The sequence below is a fragment of the Mustela putorius genome, unplaced genomic scaffold (assembly GCF_011764305.1).
Source record: "Mustela putorius furo isolate JIRA1106 unplaced genomic scaffold, ASM1176430v1.1 tig00003972_pilon_pilon_pilon, whole genome shotgun sequence".
In the NCBI taxonomy this organism is placed as follows: Eukaryota; Metazoa; Chordata; class Mammalia; order Carnivora; family Mustelidae; genus Mustela; species Mustela putorius.
In genome coordinates this window covers 19,541,918-19,566,393 of record NW_025422115.1, presented here as the reverse complement: position 1 = coordinate 19,566,393, position 24,476 = coordinate 19,541,918, and the positions used below count along the sequence as shown (strand labels likewise).

Genomic DNA, 24,476 nt, shown 5'->3' with positions numbered 1-24,476 from the left:
GTCAATACCTAGTAGTGGAATTATTAGATCATATGGTAATTCTGTTTTTAACTTTTTGATGAATCTCCATACTGTCTTCCACAGTGGCTGCACCAGTTTGCATTCCCACCAACAGCTCAAAAGGGTTCCTTTTTCTCCACATCCTCACCAACAATTGTTGCTTCTTGTGTTGTTGATTCTGACAGTTGTCAAGTGAGAGCTCATTGTGGTTTTGATTTGCATTTACCTGATGATGAGTGGGGTTAAGCATCTTTTCATGTATCTGTTAGCCATCTATATGTCTTTGGAAAAATGTTCATGTCTTCTGCCCATTTTTAATTGGATTACTTTTGGGGTGTTAAGTTGTGTAAGGTCTTTATGTATTTGGATACCAATCCCTTACCAGATATGTCATTTACAAATATCTTCTTCCATTCAGTAGGTTGTCTTGTCTTCCAGTTTTGTTGGTTTCCTTTACTGTCCAGAAGCTTTTTATTTTGATGTAGTCCCAATAGTTTATTTTTACTTTTATTTCCCTTGCCTCAGGAGAAGATTTGTTGTATCTTCCAATGTCCCAAATAATATATGGAAGTAGAAAAGTATTATTAGTTCTGTTATAATATGAGGAAATTAGCATTTATTGAATGGCCACTTTCAGATTTTTCATAATTTTCCACTGAAAATTATTATTATTTTTAAAGATTTTTTTTTTTTTTTGTCAGAGAGAGAGAGCACGCGTGAACACAGGCAGACAGAATGGCAGGCAGAGGCAGAGGGAGGAGCAGACTCCCTGCCGAGCAAGGAGCCCGATGTGGGACTCGATCCCAGGACGCTGGGATCATGACCTGAGCCGAAGGCAGCTGCTTAACCAACTGAGCCACCCAGGCGTCCCAAAGATTTTATTTATTTATTTGACAGAGATCACAAGTAGGCAGAGAGGCAGGCAGGGGAGTAGGGGAAGCAGGCTCCAGAGCAGAGAGCCCGATGTGGGGCTCAATCCCAGGACCCTGGGGATCATGACCTGAGCTGATGGCAGAGGCTTTAGCCCACTGAGCCACCAAGGCACCCCTGAAAATTATTTTTTAAAGATTTTACTTATTTATTTGAGACAAGAGATGACAGTCAGTGGGGATGGTAGAGGGAGAAGCAGACTCCTCACTGAGCAGGGAGCCTGATATAGGACTTGATCCCAGAACCCTGGGATCATGACCTAAGCCGAAGGCAGACGCTTAACTGAGCAAGCCAGGCGCCCTCCACTGAAAGTTACTGAGGGAAAAATGGGGTCCCAGAGAAGTTAAATAATTTGCTATAGGTCCCCAGAAGGTTGGTACTGAATCAGGATGGGAATTCTACATAAAAAACCATGTGCTATGTCTGCTCATCCTGGAAGAGATCCTTTATCAAAGAAGGCTTCATTTATGATGTACTTACAAAAGTGTTAATTGTTTTAGAAAATTTTTCAACTGAAAGTTCAAAGCACAATAACTTTCTGCTCAGCCCTCATATATCCAGGATGTTATTTCCTAGCATTAATCAAAGTGTAATATAACATTTGAGTTAGGGCCATTACTGAGAGAATTTGGCATCTAGGGCAAATTACAAGGGAGAAGGATTCTTACAGTTGTCACGTTTATTTGGTTATGTAGTTGTTTCACATAGAAGTCTAGTGTACCCTTAGAGGGGGAAGGGAAGAGGAGGGATGTCACAAAAGAGTAGAATGGGGTCAGGAGAAGAGAAGGGCCAAGGCAGTATGGTTGCCAGGTTGCCAGCCTTCCACCCACACTGCCTTGGTGATGACGAAAGGGCAGTGTGGGAACTGGAGATACGGATGAAGTTTTTGTACAGTAGCTGAAAGACATCACCTTGTCTTCGTCTCATCAGCTGGCCCTCTGATCTCTGTGGTAATAGAGGCTCCTGAAGTGTAGCATCAGAGATGACCACAATTCTTCACTGTAAAATAGAGGAGGCTCGACTTTGCCTTTATTGTGCCTTTTTTTTAGAGGATCTTTTGTGTAGGTAATTCTCATAATACTTGTGAAAACATGTAGAAACTAGTACTCCTGTTTGTAGGGAATTGGAGTGGGCAATGATTTGGAATACAAGAAATTCAATTCACACATTTACAGGTAAATTCTATCTATAGACTCAAGATTCTGAGGCATCCAGAATTCCCTCATCTTTGAAAAATAACTAATAATACAGATAATAAAAATAGAACAACAGTTCAAACTTGTAGGACTTAATTGTGTGCCAGAAATTGAACCTCTGTATATTGTCTTTCAATCTTCCCAACTCTGTGAGAGTATTATATTCCTTGACCCTCCTACTTAAAGATGTAACCTCTTACTCTGTACTCCTTGTCCCACTTCTCTTGCTTTTTTTCCATAGAAAAATATCACTCATATATATTATCTATCCCTTCTGCTAGCACACTCTGATTTCCCCCCAAATCTGTCCCCACCGATTTAAGGCAGGAGGTCAGCTTTGTTCACTTTTGTATCCCCAGTGCCTAGAACAGTACCTGGCACATGGTAGATACTCAGTGAATATTTGTTGAATGAATGAATGACTCTCTGTTTTATAGATGGGTTAACTGTATATTTCCCAAGATCATACAATAATAGGACAGTTATGGGGCACTAAAATGATTTCTAAAATCTCTGATGAAGGTAAAATTCTCTTAGCATTTAGACAAACTCTGTCTCCAGTAGTGTGAAATGACCGTTAAGCCTTTGGATTTGATGATGCCTTCCCTTCTTCTAATCTCTAGGTCTTCCTTGAGCCTTTGGGCTCAAGCTGCCCTGCAAATTGAATATTTTTTTCTCCATTTTTCATCCAGGAAACGGAGAAAATTACTCATCTGTCATTGTGAGATTTTAATAGTAGCAAAACTCAGATTTGCTTTTTATGAATTTTTTCTACAGCTGAAACCTATAGAAGTAGTGATACTTCATGATATTTTGAACTCAGAGATATCAGTGTCTCCTACTCTTGCCCTTCAGAGGGTAGGTGACAGAGTGGTAGGCTGTACAAATGAGACTTAGCCCTAGATGACTCACTGAGCCACTAATCCCGGAACTACACTTACAGTGTAGCTCTCTACCCACTTTACATGCCTGTGTGCGCACACACACCCCTTCACCCACACCCACCTCTAAGCTTAGTGATTTGTATGGCCTTTAATAGGAAATTTAATTCCAGAAGTGGTCAGGTGGAATGTAAATGGCTTAAGATCTGTTGACTGATGGGGCTTGAGGAAAGAGAAGGAAGGAAACAAAAGTCATCGAAGATCCTCAGATAGGTCCTTGCTGACTAGCAAGGTCCCACCCTGAGTATGGGTTACTGGAAGATGAGTCCGCTACTTAACATTTTGCCTTTTTTCCCTTCCTTCTGGCATAGAAAACCATAGCCGTACTTTCTTGTCATAATTTTATCTTATAAATTCCATTGATATTCCCTACTGTGTTCTGGCTCCACTGACTCTGGGTCACAATAAGGCTTTTTTTCCTTCCTGTCATTTTATGGACCTATAAGTCTTAGGTTTTCCATTAATGTATCTTCTAAGGTTATGAAACAAATGATTGCAAATAATTAGAAATCATTTCCATCATGTTTCCCGCTATATTCTTTCTTTTACATTTTTGAGAGAGAGTATTTCAAATATGTATTAAAGTGCATAGAAAAACACGAACCTCCATGTACTGACTGGCCAGATTTAATAAATAAAAACATTTAGTCACGTATCCTTTAGTGATTTTTATTTTTTTGAGAAATTAAAGCATTAAAGAACTAAGGTCTCCCCCCACCCCTTTTTTAAGAGTCGGTTGTGTAGGGGCAGAGGGAGAGAGAGACTTTTTTTTTGAAGATTTTATTTATTTACTTGACAGAGAGAGAGAGTGAGGGAGGGAACACAAGCTGGGAGATTGGAAGAGGGAGAAGTAGACTCCCTGAGGAGCATGGAGCCCAATGCGGAGCTTGATCCCAGGACCCTGGGACCATGACCTGAGCTGAAGGCAGACGCTAAATGACTGAGCCACCCAGGTGCCCTGAGAGAGACTCTTAAGCAGGTTCCACTCCTAGTGTGGAGCCGGATGTGGGGCTGGATCCCATGACCCTGAGATCATGACCTGAGCCAAAATCAAGAGTCAGGTGCTTAACCAGCTGAGCCATGCAGGTGCCCCTGAAGTCTCCTTTTTAAAACTTTCCTCCCTCCCCCTTCCTCACCACTGTTCTGAGTTTGGTGTGAATCCTTCTCTCTCTCTCTCTTTTTTTCTCCACAGAAAAGTAATTTCTTAATAAATTTTTTTAAAAGATTTTATTTCTGGGCGCCTGGGTGGCTCAGTGGGTTAAGACCTCTGCCTTCAGCTCAGGTCATGATCCCAGGGTCCTGGGATCGAGCCCTGCCTCGGGCTTTCTGCTCAGCGGAGAGCCTGCTTTCTCCTTTCTCTCTCTGCCTGCCTCTCTGCCCACTTGTGATTTCTGTCTGTCAAATAAATAAATAAAAATCTTAAAAAAAAAGATTTTATTTCTTTATTTATATATATAGAGAGAGCACAAGTAGAGTGGCAGGCAGAGGGGGAGGGAGAAGCAGGCTCCCCGCTGAGTAGGGAGCCTGATGAGGGTCTCGATCCCAGGACACTGAGATCATGACCCAAGCCGAAAAACAGCCTCTTAACTGACTGAGCCACCCAGGCGCCTCTCTTAATGAATTTTTACCCATATTTTTAAACTTTTGAATTCAAAGGGATAGTAACTTATTTTAGGGTTTATCATAAATCGTTTTCAGTGACTCCAATAGATTTTTTGTCATTGTTGCCTTCTCATTCCTGGGCAGCAGTGTATAATATTTTACCTTCTATTGCTAGGACTGTGTTTAACTATTTTTGGTCCTCTGATCTATCAGATAGGACATTAGATGTTGGTAATATTCCTGAAATACGCTTTAGAGAGTCATCTTATTCACCTTCAATAACCAGGGAGAGAGAAAGCAAGAAGAGACAAAAGATGATTTTATTTTTCTCAGGCCAAGTTGTGATCTGAGAAACTGATGTCAAGCCACAAAAACTGACGAGAAGCATACAAAAACTGAGGAGAAGCATATATTCAATGTGTAATAGTAGGACAAGTATCTTGTAGTTTAAAAATCTACACATTTAGATGTGTATTTCGATGATATTCTTGTGGCAGCAGCATGAAGGATTTAATGTGATCCTGCAGTATGTCTCTAGTTACATGTGAGCACAATGCTTAAGGGGAAAATCTAATAACGACTGTGGTGTTTGTTTTGTTAAAATATGCTGCCCAGGTCAAGAGTTTCCAATTTTGGAGAAGCAGAACTGGTTAATACATCTCCACTATATCCGGAAGGATTACGAAGCATGCAAGGTGAGTGAATATAACGATAGAGCCGTGAGAGGCAGGCCGAACTACCAATGTTTAGTACCAGCATGAATCTTAAAAGGTTTCTTTCTTTCGTTCTATGATATTGTCCCTTTATTGTTTCCCTTCTCCTTTTTCCATTTCCTAATTTTGGCTTCTCTTCCCCTTTATTTCTTAAGAGCTGGGGATGGTCCTAGGTCCCATCCTTAACCACTTTTTCTGCGCATTTCGTACATTTGCTCTGGTCTTCAGACCAAGCTGATGCCTACTGGCGCTTCACAGGCGTATCAGGTTTAGCTTTTCTGTAGTTGAATTAATCTACTTTCCTCCAGACCTATTCCTTCTCTTGTACGCTGTTGCAGGGATAGGTACCTTCATTCATCCATCTGTCTGTCAGAATCCCCTGACCCATTTTCCCTAATGTATTATAAATAATCATTACATTCTGGAGATCCTTGTCTATTATCTCTTGAAATGGTCCACTTTCTTCTCTCTCTAGGCCTTAGTTAATTTCCATCATTTTCTGTTTAAATCACTGTAAGAATCCTTATACTAATCTTGCCTCCTTTCCATCTGTTTTCAACAGTGCTCCAAAAATGACTTTTCTATAAAGCAAGTAGAATCAGGTTACTTCCTGCTTAAAACTTACCAAGATTCTCCCATTGCTCTCAACTTTTTTAGCATGGCATTTGAAGCCTTTTTCTCCCTGACACTCTTAGCCACTGAGCTTCTCCTCCAATCCCTGCCAACACAGGATTTTAAAACTGTTGACTCCAGAAGGCTTTCCTTGATTCTCTTAAGTTAGACTCAAGAGTTCTTTGAACTCCTAGCTCATCCTGGGCTTAGCCTGTCACAGGAGGAAGAGAGAGCCTATATTTTGATATCAGACAGCCCCTGGCATCTACAGTGATGCCTGGAACTCTTTTCATATTTTCTTTAGCTTGCCTAGATTCTAGATGAGGGTTGGCAAGCTTTTCTGTAAGGAGCCAGATGGTAAATATTTTGGGCTTGTAGGCCACAGTCTCTGTTTCATATTCTTCATCTTCTCTTCTTTTTTTTTTTTATAACCCTTTAAAAATATGCAAACTACTCTTAGTTTGAGAGCTTTACAAAAACAGACTGTGTGTCCTAGATTTGGCCTCTGGGCCATAGTTTGCTGACCCCTGTTCTATAATAAGTAAACACAAGAGAGTTGAGATTTCAAAAAAATTCCAGACAAACATTATTAGTAGTTATTTGTATTCTATAGATTTCTTACGTATCTCTTTGCCATGTCTACCTTTTCTTTTCTTTTTTTTTTAATTTTTAATTTAAATTCAGTTTAGTTAACATATACTGTATTATTAGTTTCAGGGGTAGAATTTAGTGATTCATGAGTTGCATATAACACTCAGTGCTCATTATATCAAGTGCCCTCCTTAATTCCCATCACCCAGTTATCCCATCCCCCCACCCAGCTCTCCTCAGCTTTCCTACAGTTAAGAATCTTACGGTTTGCCTCCCTCTCTGTTTTCATCTTACTTTTTTTTCCCTTTTCCCTGTGTTCATCTGTTTTCTTTTCTTTTCCTTTTTTTTTTTTTTAAAGATTTTATTTATTTATTTGAGAGAGAGAGCACAAGAGGTGGGGAGGGGCAGAGGGAGAGGAAAAAGCAGACTCCCCACTGAGCAGGAAGCCCAATGCGGGGCTTGATCCCAGGACCCTGGATGATGATCTGAGCTGAAGGCAAACATCCAACTGACTGAGCCACCCAGGTGCCTCATCTGTTTTGTTTCTTAAATTCTACATATAAGTGAAATCATATGGTATTTGTCTTTCTTTGACTTTTTTTGTGCAGCATAATACCCTGTAGTTCCATCCACAACGTTGCAAATGGCCAGATTTCATTCTTTTTGATGACGGAGTAATATTCTCTTTTTTTTTTTTTTTAAAGATTTTATTTATTTATTTGACAGAGAGAGATCACAAGTAGGCAGAGAGGCAGGCAGAGAGAGAGAGAGAGGAGGAAGCAGGCTCCCTGCCGAGCAGAGAGCCCGATGCGGGACTCGATCCCAGGACTCTGAGATCATGACCTGAGCTGAAGGCAGCGGCTTAACCCACTGAGCCACCCAGGCGCCCGACGGAGTAATATTCTATTGTGTATATACCCCACGTCTTTTGTAATCATTCATCTGTCAGGGGACATCGGAGCTCTTTCCATAGTTTGGCTGTTATGGACATTGCTGCTATAAACAGTGGGGTGCAGGTGCCCCTTGGAATCATGTTCTGTATCCTTTGGATAAATACCTAGAAGTGCAATTGCTGGGTGGTAGGGTAACTCTATTTTTAACTCTTTGAGGAACCTCCATATTGTCTTCCACAGTGGCTACATCAGTTTGCATTCCCAACAATGTAAGAGGGCTCCCCTTTCTCCACATGCTCACCAACCCCTATTGTTTACTAACTTGTTAATTTTAGCCATTCTGTCTGGTGTGAGCTGGTATCTCATTGTGGTTTTGATTTGTATTTCTCTGATGCCCAGTGAGGTAGAGCATCTTTTCATGTGTCCGTTGACCATTTAGATGTCTTCTTTGGAGAAATGTCTGTTCATGTCTTCTGCCCATTTCTTGACTGGATGGACTTTTGTGTTTTGGGTGTTGAGTTTGGTAAGTTCTTAATAGATGTTGGATACCAGCCCTTTATCTGATATTTGCAAATATCTTCTCCCATACTATGGGTTGCCTTTTAGTTTTGTTGACCGTTTCATTTGCTGTGCAAAAGCTTTTTTATCCTAATGAAGCCCCAGTAGTTCATTTTTTATTTTGTTTCCCTTGCCTTTGGAGACGAGGGAAGTTGCTGTGGCTGATGTCAAAGAGGTTGCTGCCTCTGTTCTCCTTTAGGATTTTTTTTTTTTTTTAGATTTTTATTTATTTATTTGACAGACAGATCACAAGTAGGCAGAGAGGCAGGCAGAGAGAGGAGAGAGGAGGAAGCAGACTCCTCGCCGAGCAGAGAGCCCGATGTGGGGCTCCATCCCAGGACCCTGGGATCATGACCTGAGCCGAAGGCAGAGGCTTTAACCCACTGAGCCACCCAGGCGCCCCTCTCCTCTAGGATTTTGATAGATTCCTGTCTCACAGCCTATACCTACCTTTTCTTAAAAACACCTCAAGACACTGAACTACTACTCAGAAGTATTTTTCTTCCTCTTTCAGGCTGTTATCAAAGAGCAGCTTCAGGAGACTCAGGGCTTATGTGAATATGCTATCTATGTCCAAGGTAAGACATATATTTCTTCTCTTCTTGATAGAGAAATGCATACTTTGCCTAGGTTCTGAAAGAAGAGCAAACTACCTATGAACACTTCAAAGTCAAATGTTCTACAAAGGTCTTATTCAGTATTATGTTGTTTGAAATCAGAACATAATTCTTATATGGGATTTGACCTCAGAAATGACTGTTTTTTTTGTTTTTTGCTGCTGTCCTTCCCCCTATTCTCTAGTGTCCAGCTAGTGTTTTCAGAGTAGGTGTTAGGGTCCCTGCCTCAGGCAGCAGCTTCAAGTCCAGAAGGGGCTTCTGGAAGTTCTCCTTATGGTCAGGCTAAAAATGAGGTAAAAATGCTGAGGAAAAAATGATGAGGAAAGGCCTGAGGATTTTTTTTTTTTTTTGAAGAATAGCAAATATTTATTAAAACTTGTGTTCTAGGTATTCTACTGAGGCTCTTATGAATGGCCTTGTGCAGTTTTCTCAGTAAACCCTCAGAATGGATGGTTACATTAGCATGTTATAGCTGAGACGTAGAGATTAAGGGGAGTTAAGTCACTTAGCTAAAGGTTGCACAGCTTTTTTTTTAAATTAAATTAATTAATTTTCAGCATAGCAGTATTCATTGTTTTTTCACCACACCCAGTGCTCCATGCAATCCGTGCCCTCTATAATACCCACCACCTGGTACCCCAACCTCCCACCCCCCCCTGCCACTTCAAACCCCTCAGATTGTTTTTCAGAGTCCATAGTCTCTCATGGTTCACCTCCCCTTCCAATTTCCCTCAACTCCCTTCTCCTCTCCATCTCCCCTTGTCCTCCATGCTATTTGTTATGCTCCACAAATAAGTGAAACCATATGATAATTGACTCTCTCTCCTTGACTTATTTCACTCAGCATAATCTCTTCGAGTCCCGTCCATGTTGCTACAAAAGTTGGGTATTCATCCTTTCTGATGGAGGCATAATACTCCATAGTGTATATGGAACACATCTTCCTTATCCATTCGTCCGTTGAAGGGCATCTTGGTTCTTTCCATAGTTTGGCTTGAGGATTTTTTATAAGGGTTTTAGGATGAAGGGAAAAGGCCTAGAGGTATAGAGGGTAAGGCAGAGAACAGATGAAATTTATCAGAAACCGAATATAGTAACCACTGACTGAAATTTTACTCTATAGCATCTTCAGTTTTCCTAGGAACTCCCCTTTTGATTCTTTGGTGTGATGAATGATTTTGTTTACCACTCACTGGATTGGCAGCCTTAAGATTAACATACGGTTTTCTGACGTAATTGGTAAGATATTGACACATCTAGGACATCATGGCAAAAAAAAAAATCTCTTTTATTTCCAGTAGTACAAGTTTCAGACTCTCAGCACCTCATAATACTTAAACATATAAATTCTTTCAAAAATTTAAGCCTGGGAAAAATTACTGATTCAGAGTGGTTGCTATACTGAAACCAAGTCTAACATACTAGTGCATTCACAGCCAGAATCTCCCTGATTGCACTTGCCCTGTTTGGGTATACTCTGGAAATCGATAGACGGAAGTCTGAATTATCATGATAGAGTGTTTGATGGGGAAGCCAAGGAATGTCCTTAGTATGAAGAATTTGTAGGATAATTTGCAAGGCACCTCATTATCTGCATGGTGGATAATGAGAATGGAGGAGCAGGTAGGTTTGAGATATCTTATTTAAAAAAAAAGTTTTAGATTGTCAACCACTTTGCTGTTTGTTTCAGCCTACCTGAGGGTATAGGGTTTAGGCCTATCTGATTGTGTTAAACAAAGGATTTCTTTGGTATGTTTTTTTTAATTCCCTCTTCTCCAATTTTTCTGATACCAGACTCTTTTCTCCCCAGAATATGATGGTTTTTGTGTGTGTGTTTTCTGTCTCTTGGCAGCATTAATATTTCGCTTGGAAGGAAACATCCAAGAATCTCTAGAACTCTTTCAGACGTGTGCTGTTCTCAGCCCTCAGTGTGCCGATAACCTCAAGCAGGTGGCCAGATCTTTGTGAGTATTTGCTGCCAGCAAGCCCCGGCACAGTCACAGAGAACACTGTAGAGTGCGTTCCCAGGCAGGGGCTGCTTCTGGCCACCTGAGCAGCTTGATGCAGAGAGGGAGAATTGTTCAATAGGGAGACTAGGATCCACTTTAAGAGCGGATTGATTTTGAAATTTGAGAAGATGAGTTAACAATGAGTATTTCAAACATTGTATGGTGTAGTGTGATGATGGGGGAAGACTGATACTGTTTATCGTACAAGTGGTGACATCTTGTTCCTTCAGTCCCCTTATGCTGCTGGCATCCGTAGCATTTTTTGCATCTGCTGTTCCAACACAGTAGTGTTGTATATAGTATACAGCATTATTATATACAGTATTTATTATGTATATTATTATACAGTAGTATAATACTTGACATAGTGTTTTGTGAGTGGATGCCCTGACAGCTCCTGGATGCAAGCAAACTCCAGTCTTCATAAGCTGTTAGGTATACTGGTAGTTTTTCTTTCTTTCTTTCTTTCTTTTTTTTTTTTTTAAATATTTTTAAATTTATTTAACACACAGAGATCACAAGTAGGTGGAGAGGCAGGCAGAGAGAGAGGGGGAAGCAGGCTCCCCGCTGGGCAGAGAGCCCGATGTGGGGCTCGATCCCAAGACCCTGCGATCATGGCCCGATCCACAGAGGCTTAACCCACTGAGCCACCCAGGTGCCCCTACTGGTAGTTTTTCAATTCTGGAGCCATAAGGTGTCCCATGGGGTTCCCACCCCGACTTTCTTACCTACTGTCATTCATCCTTGCACTGTCTTTGTGTAGAGGCCCAGATTGCCTTTCCTCTCTTTAGAATTGTGATCAATATCAAGGCAAAAGATTTAGTCTTGGAAGGGAAGGGAATGTCCCTTAAGTAGATGGTGGTGATGAATGCTGGCAGTCCTTGCTTAACTGGTATATATACTTTAGCTTCTTTCTTTTTTATTCTATGTTGGTGGTACATTACAGAAAATAAATTACATAAGACTTTCACTAAAATTGGTGTAGAGACCAAGAGCCTGGGACAGCAGTCAGTGCAGCTTCTACCAAAAGAGCTTCTGTTATTGACATATGCCAGCCTCATTGGCCAGAATAGCACAGCCAGCTAAAAGGAAAGAGGCTTGCAGAATTCTCTCCTGGTTGGAACATAATGAGGGACTAGTGGAGTTAGTCCTGTATTATTAGTCCTAGGTAATAGGGAAGAGGCTTGCAGAATTCTCCGCAAGGCTGGAATATAAACCAAATGAGAGACTAGTGGAGTTAGTCCTGTAAAAGCTTCAAGTTAATTCCAAAAAATGTATCTCTTCCACAGATTTCTTTTGGGAAAACATAAAGCTGCTACTGAAGTCTATAATGAAGCAGCTAAACTTAACCAGAAAGATTGGGTAAGTGGAGAACTTGAATGTCTTTGTCATCAGTGGTGTGCTAATGGTTCCATTTGTCATAGGCTGTCTTTTGTTACTGTTACTAAATACCTACATGCCTGAAATACCTTTATTTTATCCTCACACTTGACTGATGGTTTAACTAAACGTAAGATCAAAAATCATGTTGCCTCATAACTTAGCAGACATTGCTACTTGATTTTATGGCAGTCTCTTACCAGTCTGATTCTTGTTGATAACTCCACTTTCCTCTCTAGAAGCTTCAAGGATTTTCTCTTTATCATTGGAGTTCTGAAATACCAGTCAGAGTGGTCTAGAAGTGTTTCTTTTCTTTTTTTTCCCCCTTATCTCTGGACCCAGTTGGCTTTTCTCTAAGGATCTTTGCCCCCTTTGGGGTCAGGGAAATTTTGAGTAGTTCTTTGATTTTTTTTTTCCCTTCTCCTCCATTATCTGTCTGTATCAGCAATAAAAATTTTGACTAATCATTGGCTTTACCAATTAGGGGTTTATTTTTTCTCATGAAACAGATCCAAGTGAGTAGTTGCTTGGTGGTCCAAGGATGTCAGGGCTGCAGCTTTTTCTTCATGGTCACAAGGTGTCTGCTGCAGTGCTAAGATCACATCATCATTCCAGGCAGGGAGAAAAAGGAAGCAACAAGGAGACAAAGACATGTCCTGTATTAGGAAAGTATAGCTTTCCCAGAATTCCCCAACAGACTGCCACTTGTGTGATGGCACAAGTGACCCCTTTAAGGAGGGCTGGGAAGTGTAGTTTTTACATTGGACACACTGACACTGTAAACAAAGTTCAGGTCTTATAGGAAGGACAGTAAGGAGAGTGCATATTAAGCAGCAGGTGCCACACTGTTTCCCCCTGTATTCAGTGTGTTCTGTACTTGTTCCCTGTGGCTCTTGGATTGCACGTGTTCTCCCTCATTGTCTTTTTGCTGTACATTCAGGGACATAGTCTCTCCATGTCTCTGACTCTTGAAGTTTTGTTCTGTCTTCCAGCGTTATCTTTTCCTTCCTCTCTTTGTTTCGGTTCTTCTTTCTCAGGCTGTTGGTTTCAACCCCCGCCCCCCCCAAGTAGCTGAGGACTCTTGGAAAGACCGATCTGTGTGTGAAGGATTTGATTGGTTAGTACGAAGAGTGAGCATGGAGTTCCCTGCAGTTCTTATGGCACTATTACTTTTGATAAGTTTCAATTTGTTGGTCACTTCTGTAGGTCTGAAGACAGGGAAGCCACCAAGTACTTTATGGCTAAAGGCCAAAGTGAAGCCACAGTTAAGGGAAAATTCATTTACTCTTTCATTCATTTAGTCATTCTTCCAACAAATGAGAGTCTGCTACATGATAGGCACTGGGCTATGCCTTAGAGATGCAAAGATGGATTGGTGGATTATGGGATAATCACCTAGAACAGGAAATACAGGAAAGAAGAGAAGGCAGTTTTGGGAGAGGAGGATGATAGCCAGTCAGAGCTAAATCCTGTCTGTAAGATTATGGACATGAGTTTAGCGTCTGGTAGGATATCTAAATTGAGATGTGTCCAGTGTATGCCTGGATACAGGATCTGAAACTCAAGTGTTCCGGGCTAGAGATATACATTTTGGAGTCAACAATATAAAGGTGATGACTGGGGCACCTGGGAGGCTCAGTTGTTACGCTTCTGCCTTTGGCTCAGGTCATGACCCCTGGGTCATGGGACTGAGCCCTGAATCGGGCTCTGTCCATACAATGATCCAATCCATACTCCCATCTTCCCCACTTCACAAAATACCAGCAGAACATCCACAAACGTTTCAGTATGTATTTCTAAGGGATAAGGTCTTTTTTTTTTTTAAAGGAACAGAGTGATGAATCCATGGTGATTCTGTCTACCTTTATGTATAGTTAAAATTCTCCTGAAGATTTAGACCTAAAAAAGGACAAAGTATCCTAGTACTAACACTTTGTCTTAAGTTAGGCAAACTACTTAACCTCTCTGACCTTCAGTTTTCTTACCTCTCATATCAGAGTCGTTATACCTGTGTTTCAGGTTTGCTGGGGAAATTAAAGTAATAATATGTGAAAACCATCTGGCACAGAGCCTGATGTGAAGTAGGTACTCCATCAATGATCCCTATTTTGTTGTTATTTTAGGGGACTTAGAACACATTGTAAACCATTTGTCTCTGAGCCCTGGGGTCTGTGTTTCTTCCGACAGGGACACTTCTGGGTCTAAATGTACTTCCACACCTCTCCACTACTACTAAGAAGTCTTCACTGCTTCCTACTTTCCTCACCTTGCTTCCCCCTTTCTCTGAAGCTACTGCAGATAAAGGGAGATTCAGTACAAGGGAACTTAAGAGACTCTGTATAACTCAAGGTCAGGACATGCAGGCTTATCTTTCAGGGAACTGGACCTGGACAGCTGTCACTCACCAGCTACTCTGCATTTCTGCTTGTTTTTCTTTCTGTAGGTCAGCATCTGGCAAACTTTCTGTAAAGGGTCTAATGAATATTTTAAGTGTTGTGGCTTCATACAGTCTCTGTTGCAGCTACTTTAAAGCCTTAGCGTGAAAGTTCTGTAGGCAATGTGTAACAAGTGGTTGTGGCTGTGCTCCAGTAAATCTTCATTTACAAGAAAAGCAGAGGATGGATTTGGCCCATGGGCCAGCGTTTGCAGACTTCAGCAGACTGGCTCCAATGACATGTATTCTGCCTCAGCAGCCTCCAGAGGTGGTGTCAGTTCCCGAGCCCACATCACCTCGTCAAGTCCCAGATTCCTAGGAGAAGGAATCTGGTCGGCACACCAATGTGTGCATGTGCGCATGCGCTCACACACACACACACACACACACACACACACACCTTTTATGGGTGGGAGCAGGAGCTGTGGGCAGTCTCTTCCGAGAAGAGTCTCTTAGAGAAGAAAGGCTTAGGGCTGCGTATGTATCGCTAGGATCCAGGAAGATCACCTGTTTATTCTGCTTTTATCTCTCATAAACTGAGTTTTTAATATTAACCCATTTTGTAGAATTAAATGTATTTAAGTATGAAATCTAGTAAAAGAACTAACTATAGTGCCATTTAAAATGTCAGCTTTGCTGGACAGTAATAGTCCCTAGATGCCTATTGTATCACTCTGTTAGTAACTGTGGAGTTTCACACCTATGCTGTTTTACTTTCTTTTGTGTGTAGGAGATCTGTCACAATCTGGGAGTCTGCTACATTTATCTGAAACAGTTCAGTAAGGTAATGTGTGGGAATGGTGGTGGCGGTTGAGCGCCGAGCTGGGGCGCCCACCAAGGGGTCGCCTGTTGCAGGGGCGCCGTCGCTCGCGGTGTAGTACTCCTGAGAAGTGCTTGTAGAGATTTTGGCAGCCAAAATTGAAAGTGCCATACGTTTATCCCCATACTTATTCTCATTTTTCATCCATCTGTTTTTCCAGGTTTTTTTTTTCATTTCTGATTTTAGCAAGAAAATGACAAACTCTAGAAATATTATGAGGGAATGGCAATCGAATCACTTCTCTCCCCTCTTCTCTTCCATCCCTAGTGTGATTTTCCAGTATAGAAACAAATGTTCAGTAAAACTTAGATATCAAAAGTGAACCCTTTGGTCTTAAAAATGTAATCATGATTGTGTGAGCTATCTTACTGTCTGACAGCAAATGATTTCAGTTTTTAAGATTACTGGAAATGAATTTAAGTTTTAAGTGGATTTGATTTCTGACAGTTACCATTTTTAATGTTACTTTCCATCTAAGAACTTATATTTTTAGTGGGTCTCCTTGTTTCCTGAGCAGATCCACAGTGTTACATGCTTGCTTAGGAGCGTTTTCTCCTCAGAGAATATTCCAAGCAAGTACATTTCTATTCATAGGATTATTCTGAGCCAGGGGAGAGGTGGGATTAGTCTTTGGTCAGACCTGTACTGATTAGGAGAATTATATTTAGATTTTTACTGTAAGGCTGACAGAGCAAATATAATACTTGACATTGATGTAAATACTTGTTGAATCAAATAATGACTTAAATTCTTTTAGTCATAGATTAGGATACTCTTCCAGAGCAAGGGGTTTGTTTTGTTAGCTCTGGTATCCCTACCTAGAATAGGTACTGAATGGATACATGTTGAATGAATAAATGAGAACAGTCCTTTCATTCATTTATCAAAATACTGGTAAGGAAAATGAGGTCCACCCAGGGGAAGGTTGTGGAGTTGGCCAGCGGTGCAGCTGGGATGGAGTTCGGGGCAGTGTTCTATTCTGTACTCTGACACTCCTTTGAATTAGAAAGTATGAGTCACGGGTGTGGGTATCAAGAAGCAGAAGACACTCAGAAAGGTTAGTCATCTTGTATAAAAAACTCTTCCTCATGGCTCCAAAGGCAGACACCTCATGTTGCCAGCTGTCCTGTCAGCAAGCGGTTTTGGTATGTGTTAGGGGTTTTGGGTAGTGGGAGCTGTTTGCTGAGATGTCATGTTCCTGCCTGAGTACAGGGGGAGCTCTTTCTGATAGCCACACCAAGCCATTGTCCTTTTGTGGTAGTGATTTGGTTCTCTTTACTCCCATCAATCTTGTCAGGCACAAGAGCAGCTGCACAATGCCCTCCATCTTAACAGGCACGATCTGACTTACATAATGCTGGGGAAGATCCACTTGCTAGAGGGGGACTTGGACAAGGCCATCGAAATCTACAAGAAGGCAGTAGAGTAAGTGTGTCTGTTTTCTTTAAGGTGATGAGAAAATCAATGGGAGCAGACCTAGGAACCCCCAAGCTTAAGACTGAGTACGGGTTACTGTGATGGATTCCTAATTATGTAAGTTAGAGTAAAACTCGAGCTAAGGTTCGAAGCTCCCAGAGGCTTGCGTAAGCCTTTATGTAATAAAGAAGGCGTGTGTTTCTCACCTGTCAGTCTGGCTAGTCTGCCTAGCTGGACAGCTTTGCTCCACAAGATCAATCCGGGATCCAACATTCCTCCAATTGTTGCCTTCACCTGTATGGTTGAAGCTACTTAAGGTAGATCCATGGTCCAGGCTGTGGTGAGGGGCGGTGGTAGAGGAAACCACTGAGTTAGCAGCTCAGAGTATCTTAATGGTTCAGAAATTGCACACCTCATTCCTGCTCATATCCCATGGTTCATGAGGTAAGGCGGCCGCTAGCTTCAAGGGAGGTGGGTACACATGTGCGTAGGAGGAAGGAGCGGATAGATTTTGCAGTCAGCTGGTAGTCTGCCATTGTGGTTTTAAACTTTATAGCAGATCTTGTTTCCAGAGACACTGGGGTCAGAAATCTCTTGATTCACTAATAAACATCACTGGGGTCAGAAATCTCTTGATTGACTAATAAACATGTGGCCTTTATTAGCATGAGACCAATATCTTGTTTTTGTTTTTGTTTTTTTTGTAAACATCATGAGGGTAGGCCAAATCCCTGTTGATAATGGAATGGACTCCTTTTCCTTCCAGGATGGTGTTCAATGTTTCTTCTCTAGGGACACATACTGTTTGTCTTGTCTTTTTCTTTTTTTGTTTTTAATCTTTTTTTTTTGTCTTTTCTTTTTTGTATAGGGTCGTTTGTTTTGTCACTTAACAGGATGTGTGGCCACAGTGTGTAATTCCTGATAATAAGTCTCTGAACTAAACTTAGGATTCTGTTAGTTACCTTTGTTTTCTACCATAGCAGTCACTTTTCTGATCATACCAGTTGCAACACTCTTCTGAATTTTTTTCAACCACATTTTGTGTCTAAAAAGATAAAAATCCCTTGGTTTGGGGCATGTGTGTGGATCAGTTGGTTAACTCATAATTTCGGCTCAGGTCATGATCTCACGGTTGTGAGATGAAGCCTCTCGTTGGGCTCCCTACTCAGCAGGCAGCCTGCTTGAGAGTCTCTCTCTTCCTCTGTCCCTCTCCACTCTGTGCTCTCTCTCTCTCTCCTTTTCTTTAACAAATGATTTGTTATGCTACAAAAGATTTGTCAGCAAGAGGCTAAGTTTACAGGGACAAGTAGGAAGGAGCTCCTGTAGCATATTTTAAGCTTCTATGGTGCTGGATGGAAGTCTTGATCCCCAACTTCTGCCTTTTAAGGTTGTCTCTTCGAGATTAGCTCACAGAAATCTGGAGGGTGTCATTCTTCCAGGGGCTCATCAAGGACTTAAGTCAATAAAATTCCCAAGGGAAAAGGGGGACAGCTGAACATCTGGAACATCGCTGAGAATGGAGACCATTGCTTATGACCCATTGCTATAGAGACGGTAGTCACATTTTGGTGGGGACCAAGGGGGCTGCCACCAAAATCAAAGAAGTTACATAATTGGTTTGTGGGAGGGAGGTGATCAAAGTGGATATTTGCTGTGGCAGAAAGTGAAGGGCAGATACTCGATTGAACTGAGTAAGCCCTGGCCAGCTCAGGCGCCTGCTGGCTGGGGCTTTGGCCCCTCTGGTCTGATATCCCCCTAGGTAACCAGTGCCCCACTCATTCCTTATAAGCAGGAGGTGCTGCTCCTTGCCTTTTGGCATTTTCACTGTTGAAACTGCTGATGGTCCTACAGACAGAATAGCTCAGCTCAGTGTGGCTTAGGTTTTATGACAAAGGCAAGGATCAGTGAGGGACTGGGGAAGCAAATCATCTTTTACTTAAGTCAGTGTTTACTCTCCAAAGCCAAAGGCTAATGTTTTCCTTGAGCTGGTTTGTATCTTCCTTCTTTTTTTAGTTTGGTTGTTTAGTATGGCTTTTTGTTTAATGTGGAGAGCAGAGCATTAGGGCCACTGGGATGTTAAACACACAGAAAACTGCTGGCATTGTCAGTACAGTGAGGCCAGAAAAACAAAACCGCAACCGCCACCCCCAAACCTATGAGAGGGAATTGGCTACAACTGTGTGTTTCAGACGGACTTGATTCTTGGAGCGTCAGTCTTGAATTGTGTCAGTATAATCAGGATAGTCACAGCGAATATTCCATAGGTGGTTCTTAGGACTTTGGCCCTGACAAAGGAGTCTGGATTCTAAGTCCTGTTTCTTTCTTGCTGAGCAGTCGGTCTTGTAGCTGGGGTTGAGAGGACCGACTTTTGAAGGAAATTTCCAAATCAGCTTCAGGAATTTTCGTGGGGAGCAGAAGGTGCCAGGGTGACTCCAGGTGTGGTGTCAGCGGGCAGGGGTCTTGGTGTGTCATACGCATCTTTTTTTTTTCCAAGATTTTATTTATTTATTTGACAGACACAAGTAGGCAGAGAGGCAGGCAGAGAGAGAGAGAGGAGTTAGCAGGCTCCCCGCAGAGCAGAGAGCCCCAAGCGGGGCTCGATCCCAGGACCCTGGGATCATGACCTGAGCCAAAGGCAGAGGCTTTAACACACTGAGCCACCCAGGCGCCCCTGTCATATGCATCTTGTTTCCCTCTGAGCACTCCGTGTGGGTCCATGTGTTGCAGGTTCTCGCCAGAAAATACGGAACTTCTCACAACTTTAGGACTACTCTATTTACAGGTAATGAGAACTCTATTTATGTTAGAAATGCTTTTGGATTTGTATGGATTGTGGCATCCCTGTGCTTTGTTTTTACTTTAACACATTCTGCTGAAGGTCGTAGGAAGCGCATGAACCTCCGTCTCCGCATTTGATACTGTTTGCTAAAGGAATCACTTTTCTGCATTCGAATCAGGCAAATAAGTTTGTTCGAGGCTACTGCCATTGTAATTCTTACACATGTAAGGAAAGGGTAGAGCAGAGAACTGGTGGAGGGTGGGGAGCTGGCATGTGTTCCGGCAGGAGAAGCTGGGAGGCAGGTGAACACCTGCAGGGTTGGGGCTAGAGGCCACTTACCTTGCTGCCTCTGCCCACCAGGTCCTCTGGGAAAGAGGCAGCAAAGCATTGTCTAGAATAAGAAATCTCCTCTACCCTCCGCATTTCCCCACGTGAATGGCTTTTTTATTTTTTTTTATTATTTTTTTTATAGTGCCTCCACTTCTCTGTATCAGCCTGCAGCCTGGTGGGGACCCCTGAGGCTCTTGCCCTGTCTTACCCACTCCATGCTCCTCCAGTTCTCTGCTCAGCTGTCCCCCCCCCCCCACCGCTCTGCCTCTGGGGTGGCCTTTCCATCTTTTGTTTTTCTTGAAAAGGAATCAGGAGCTTAACCCTGGACATTCCTAGCTTTGGCTTGGAGGCTGCCCCCCCACCCCACCAGGGATTGAGGCTCACCGGCCCATTTCCTGCCAGGGAAGCGTTGTTGTGGAACACTGGAGTGCACCAGAGGCGGCTCTGGCGCATAGATACTTTGACCTTCAGGGACAAATCAACAAATATGGGGGTTTTTAGTTTTTTTTTTAAGCTGGTATCTGTAGCTCTTTTTTTTTGCCATGACAACCAAAAAGCATGGGTGTCGCTGTTTGGGGTGTGGTTGGCCAGACTGCTATCTCCCCCCAATGTAATTCTCTGGTTTACTTTTTCTCCAAGCTCGGCATTTACCAGAAGGCATTTGAACACCTTGGAAATGCACTGACTTACGACCCTACCAACTACAAGGTATTGTAGGCTGTCCAACCCCCGAGCCTTCACACAGCTGCTCCCACTGCTGCCAGAGGTGATCTGGCCCTAGAAAGCATTTTGGATACCTGAGAAATACCTGTTTCAAATTACAAACAGATATGGCCCTTCTTGATGAACATATGGGAACATACGGTAAAGTTCGTGCTCTGCTTATTTTCTACGAGCGCACATTTGCTGTTGCAGGCCTGTCGTGCAGACAGTGAAACTGTCACGCTGGTGAAGTCCTTGTGTTACTCAGGAAATGAGCAGAGTCTCCACACTGCTGTCCGAGGAGACTCTGGGGAAGTGACTTCTGGGTTCTTAATGAATTTGTGAGGACAACTCTTGCCCAGATAGGACTTTGGGGCTGAGATTGTGCAGTGGATGAACGTTGCGGAGGGAGATGCAGCAAAACAGGCTTTGAAGAAGGGTGCTGACCTGGCCTATCTTTTCCATCATGGGACGCATGGTAGGCTGCATCTGCCAGCGCCTGCCGGACCTTTCCTCCGAGAAATGAGAGGGCGGGGCTGCGAAGGCCTCCGGCTGACCCCCCTGGGTGGTGCCAGAGGAGCTGGACCTTAAGTGGCCAGACAGCAGTTTCTGGGTTGTCTGGAGCATTTGGTGTACCAAGTAGGGGCCTGCGGAGCAGATGAAAGGCTGTTTCGCTGAAAGTGCCTTGACTCTGAAATACTGACTTCCTGGACTAGAAATAGGAACAAATGAGCCAGGGCAAGTCACTGACATTTTTTTGTCTTTTCTTTTTCTTTACTGTGCCAAAGAAAGCCAGGGGCACAGGGACATTCCTCCCAAGCATCTGTCCCGAGAGCCTGAATATATTTTCTATGTCCTGGAAGAAGTGTGGAGTCCTGTCCTTGCTGATGGGCCTGCTGAGTACACCCAGAACCACCACTTCACTGCGAAAGGCTTTGGGGAATGGCTCAATTACCAGCTTTTCATGTTGTTTTCAGGCCATCTTGGCGGCAGGCAGCATGATGCAGACCCATGGGGACTTTGATGTTGCCCTCACGAAATACAGAGTTGTAGCTTGCGCTGTTCCAGAAAGTCCTCCACTCTGGAATAACATTGGAATGTGTTTCTTTGGCAAGAAGAAATATGTGGCAGTGAGTGTCTCCCCATCTTCCTTGTTTGTGTTCATAGAGGCAGTTCCTGGGGCTGCCAGGCTTGTCCCCGCTGCTCATCGAGTACCCCTCTCCCTGCAGGCTATCAGCTGCCTGAAGCGAGCCAACTACTTGGCTCCCTTCGATTGGAAGATTCTGTATAATTTGGGCCTTGTCCACCTGACTATGCAGCAGTATGCGTCGGCTTTCCATTTCCTCAGCGCAGCCATCAATCTCCAGCCAAAGATGGGGGAGCTCTACATGCTCTTGGCTGGTAAGAGACATTTGTGGGGAGAGCCCCCCCTGTAGTCTGTGATGACGGAAAATGATCTAGAATTATACGAGGCCAGTGGTTATATGTCCCGTAGAAGCTATTGCCTCACAGATCCCATTGGAGCCTAGTTGAGTGCCCTGGAGCTTGAAAAGACAGAATATCTGGTTTCTTCTAGCTTGGAGATGTTTCACTCAGAGACCAACAGGTTAAATCAAGATCATTCCTAGTTCATCTTTTACCAGTTGTTTTCCCTGACTTGACAGTTTATTTACAAATAGAGAGAGGGAGAAACAGAGTCCAACTAAGTTCCAGATACCACTGAGTGTTAACAGTTTGGGCTTTAGGAAGGGTCCTCCTTCCACTACGTACTGGTTAGAACTCACAGTAGAGAGGGAGGATCACGTAATTAAATAACCAATGAATATTAAGTATTGGTTTTATTATCATTACATAATTGGTCTGTTGTTATTTAATTACTAATATTCTTTCTGGGGGTATTTCTCCACATACAAGACTTACTAAATGTAAGCCCAAAAGCATTTTCCATATTCTCACTGACAGTGTGGTCTTCTGGTGATTTTTTTTTTTAAAGACTTTTATTTATTTATTTGACAGAGATCACAAGTAGGCAGAGAGGCCGGCAGGGGGTGGGGGGAGCAGGCTCCCTGCTAGCACAGAGCCCCATAGGGGCTTGATCCCAGGACCTGGGATAATGACCTGAGCGGAGGGCAGAGGCTTTAACCCTCTGAGCCACCCAAGTGCCCCCTGGTGGGTTTTTAAAAATCATTATTGTGGGGTTTCCTCTTTTTTATAAGAGGAAGGTTGCCAAAGCAAATTGAATGGTTCACTGTGGGTTGCCTGAATACTAAGCGAGCTCCATTCTGATGGGGATGCAGGAATGGGAACAGACAGCCCTACTGTAAGGCATGAGCAGCATTTCTGACTTCACAAAGTAGAATTCACTGGCACAGTGTGGCCAAGGAGCCGGGAGCAAGTCGTTGCAGCCTGGAATGGCAGCGTGGGCGCAGCAGGTGTGTGTGGAGCGCAGTGAGGGGGTGGTCAGGAGAGATGGTCTGGGGCCGCATCACAGATGGCATGAGTGGAATGCCTTTGGGTAAAGGACTTTGGCCTTTATTCTAGAGGCTGAGGTTTTCCAGCTGTATTCCCAGGCCTCTTTTGTGTTCAGTGGAAGTGAATGCAGGGCTGGTGGGGGAGTGGAGTGGGCCTGTCTTCCAGACAGCTGTTTCCTTTGTTTTATTGAACAGGCTTCCAGATAATACTGATTAAAAAGGAGATTGTGTTCTGTTGCCAAATGAAAGTTAAAGATCATGGTTATGGGTGATGGCAAACCAGTGAGGATTCTTGTCAGATGGTGACATGGGCAGCTTTGGGGCTGGTGGAGACACTGCTGTGGGGATAAAATGGCAAGCCTGAAACAACTTGCACCTTAACAAGGGCGGTGTCAGAAAAGAAAGTGCAACAAACAGGATTTGGAGGCCTCAGCCACTGCTGACTGTGGGGAGGGGTCGTTGAAGCCAATGACACAGGGGCATCCAGGCTAAGTGACAAGTGACTGCTAGTGGTGGCCCTAGGAGCTGATAGGGCAAAGGGGGGTGATAAATGAACAGTGATCTTGAAACATTCCTTGTGTTTTCTCTGCTGGGCTTTTCAGTCACGGTGCCCACTTTCTCTGTTGCAGTGGCTCTGACGAACCTGGAAGATCCGGAGAATGCCAAGAGAGCCTACGCAGAAGCCGTCCGCCTGGACAAGTAAGCTGCTCTGTTGGGAGTGGTCGTGGGGGTGGGCTGGACTCTCCGAAACCACCAGGTGGGGGCGGGCTGGACTCTCCGAAACCACCAGGTGGCGCCACAGCCCCGGTGTTGCTCTTGCTGCCTGGCTGCAGAAGGATGTGGGCCCTCAGCACGCTGTGGCGGCTCTGCTGGAACGGACACGGCCTCCAGTCAGGAGCCAGAGAAGGCGCTGGCAGTGGGCTTGGGCTGCTGACAGCCACGGGCTGGCTGGAATAGCAGATGAGGCTCTGAGCTTAGTCTGAGATAAACAACTCCCGGGATTTATTCCACTGGCAGTGGGCTCAGGAATCCCCTTTTCAAGCCTGCCCTGGTGGCCCTGTTGAGGGCTGGGACGTCAGACTTGCTGCTCCCACTACCTCCTGCTTGCTGGCTGGGCATTTACTTCCTTGATGCTTCTCCAGAGGCCCACACACACGTGTTCTCACCTTGCAGTAGAAGAGGGAAGTCTCTACTTAACCACTTTTTGTCGGTTTTTTTTTTTGTACAATGAGGAGAATCTCTGAATGAGCACAGGTTGCAGATCCCAAGCCTCACAGAATCCCTGTTTGGCACAGGTGTAACCCCTTAGTAAACCTGAACTATGCCGTGCTGCTGTACAACCAGGGCGAGAAGAAGGGGGCCCTGGCCCAGTACCAGGAGATGGAGAAGAAAGTCAACCTGCTCAAGGACAGCAGCTCTCTGGAGTTTGACTCTGAGGTGTGTCTTTTATTAGCTCTGAGGCTGTCTGGGGACTTTTGAGTC

General features: G+C 43.5%; 1 protein-coding gene across 2 annotated transcripts in view; it reads left to right on the top strand.

The window, feature by feature from the left end:
• The window catches only part of BBS4 (Bardet-Biedl syndrome 4), a 56,438-nt gene that overhangs the window by 29,994 nt on the left and 1,968 nt on the right, over positions 1-24,476 (top strand). For both annotated transcript variants that reach the window (XM_045070745.1, XM_045070744.1), the window contains exons 3-14: positions 5,285-5,364; positions 8,551-8,614; positions 10,506-10,617; positions 11,952-12,024; positions 15,207-15,260; positions 16,594-16,721; positions 19,440-19,494; positions 20,461-20,529; positions 21,501-21,653; positions 21,753-21,924; positions 23,624-23,693; positions 24,290-24,431. In XM_045070745.1, coding sequence (XP_044926680.1) covers positions 5,285-5,364; positions 8,551-8,614; positions 10,506-10,617; positions 11,952-12,024; positions 15,207-15,260; positions 16,594-16,721; positions 19,440-19,494; positions 20,461-20,529; positions 21,501-21,653; positions 21,753-21,924; positions 23,624-23,693; positions 24,290-24,431 — 1,172 coding nt within the window. The remainder of the gene's footprint in view (positions 1-5,284; positions 5,365-8,550; positions 8,615-10,505; positions 10,618-11,951; positions 12,025-15,206; positions 15,261-16,593; positions 16,722-19,439; positions 19,495-20,460; positions 20,530-21,500; positions 21,654-21,752; positions 21,925-23,623; positions 23,694-24,289; positions 24,432-24,476) is intronic.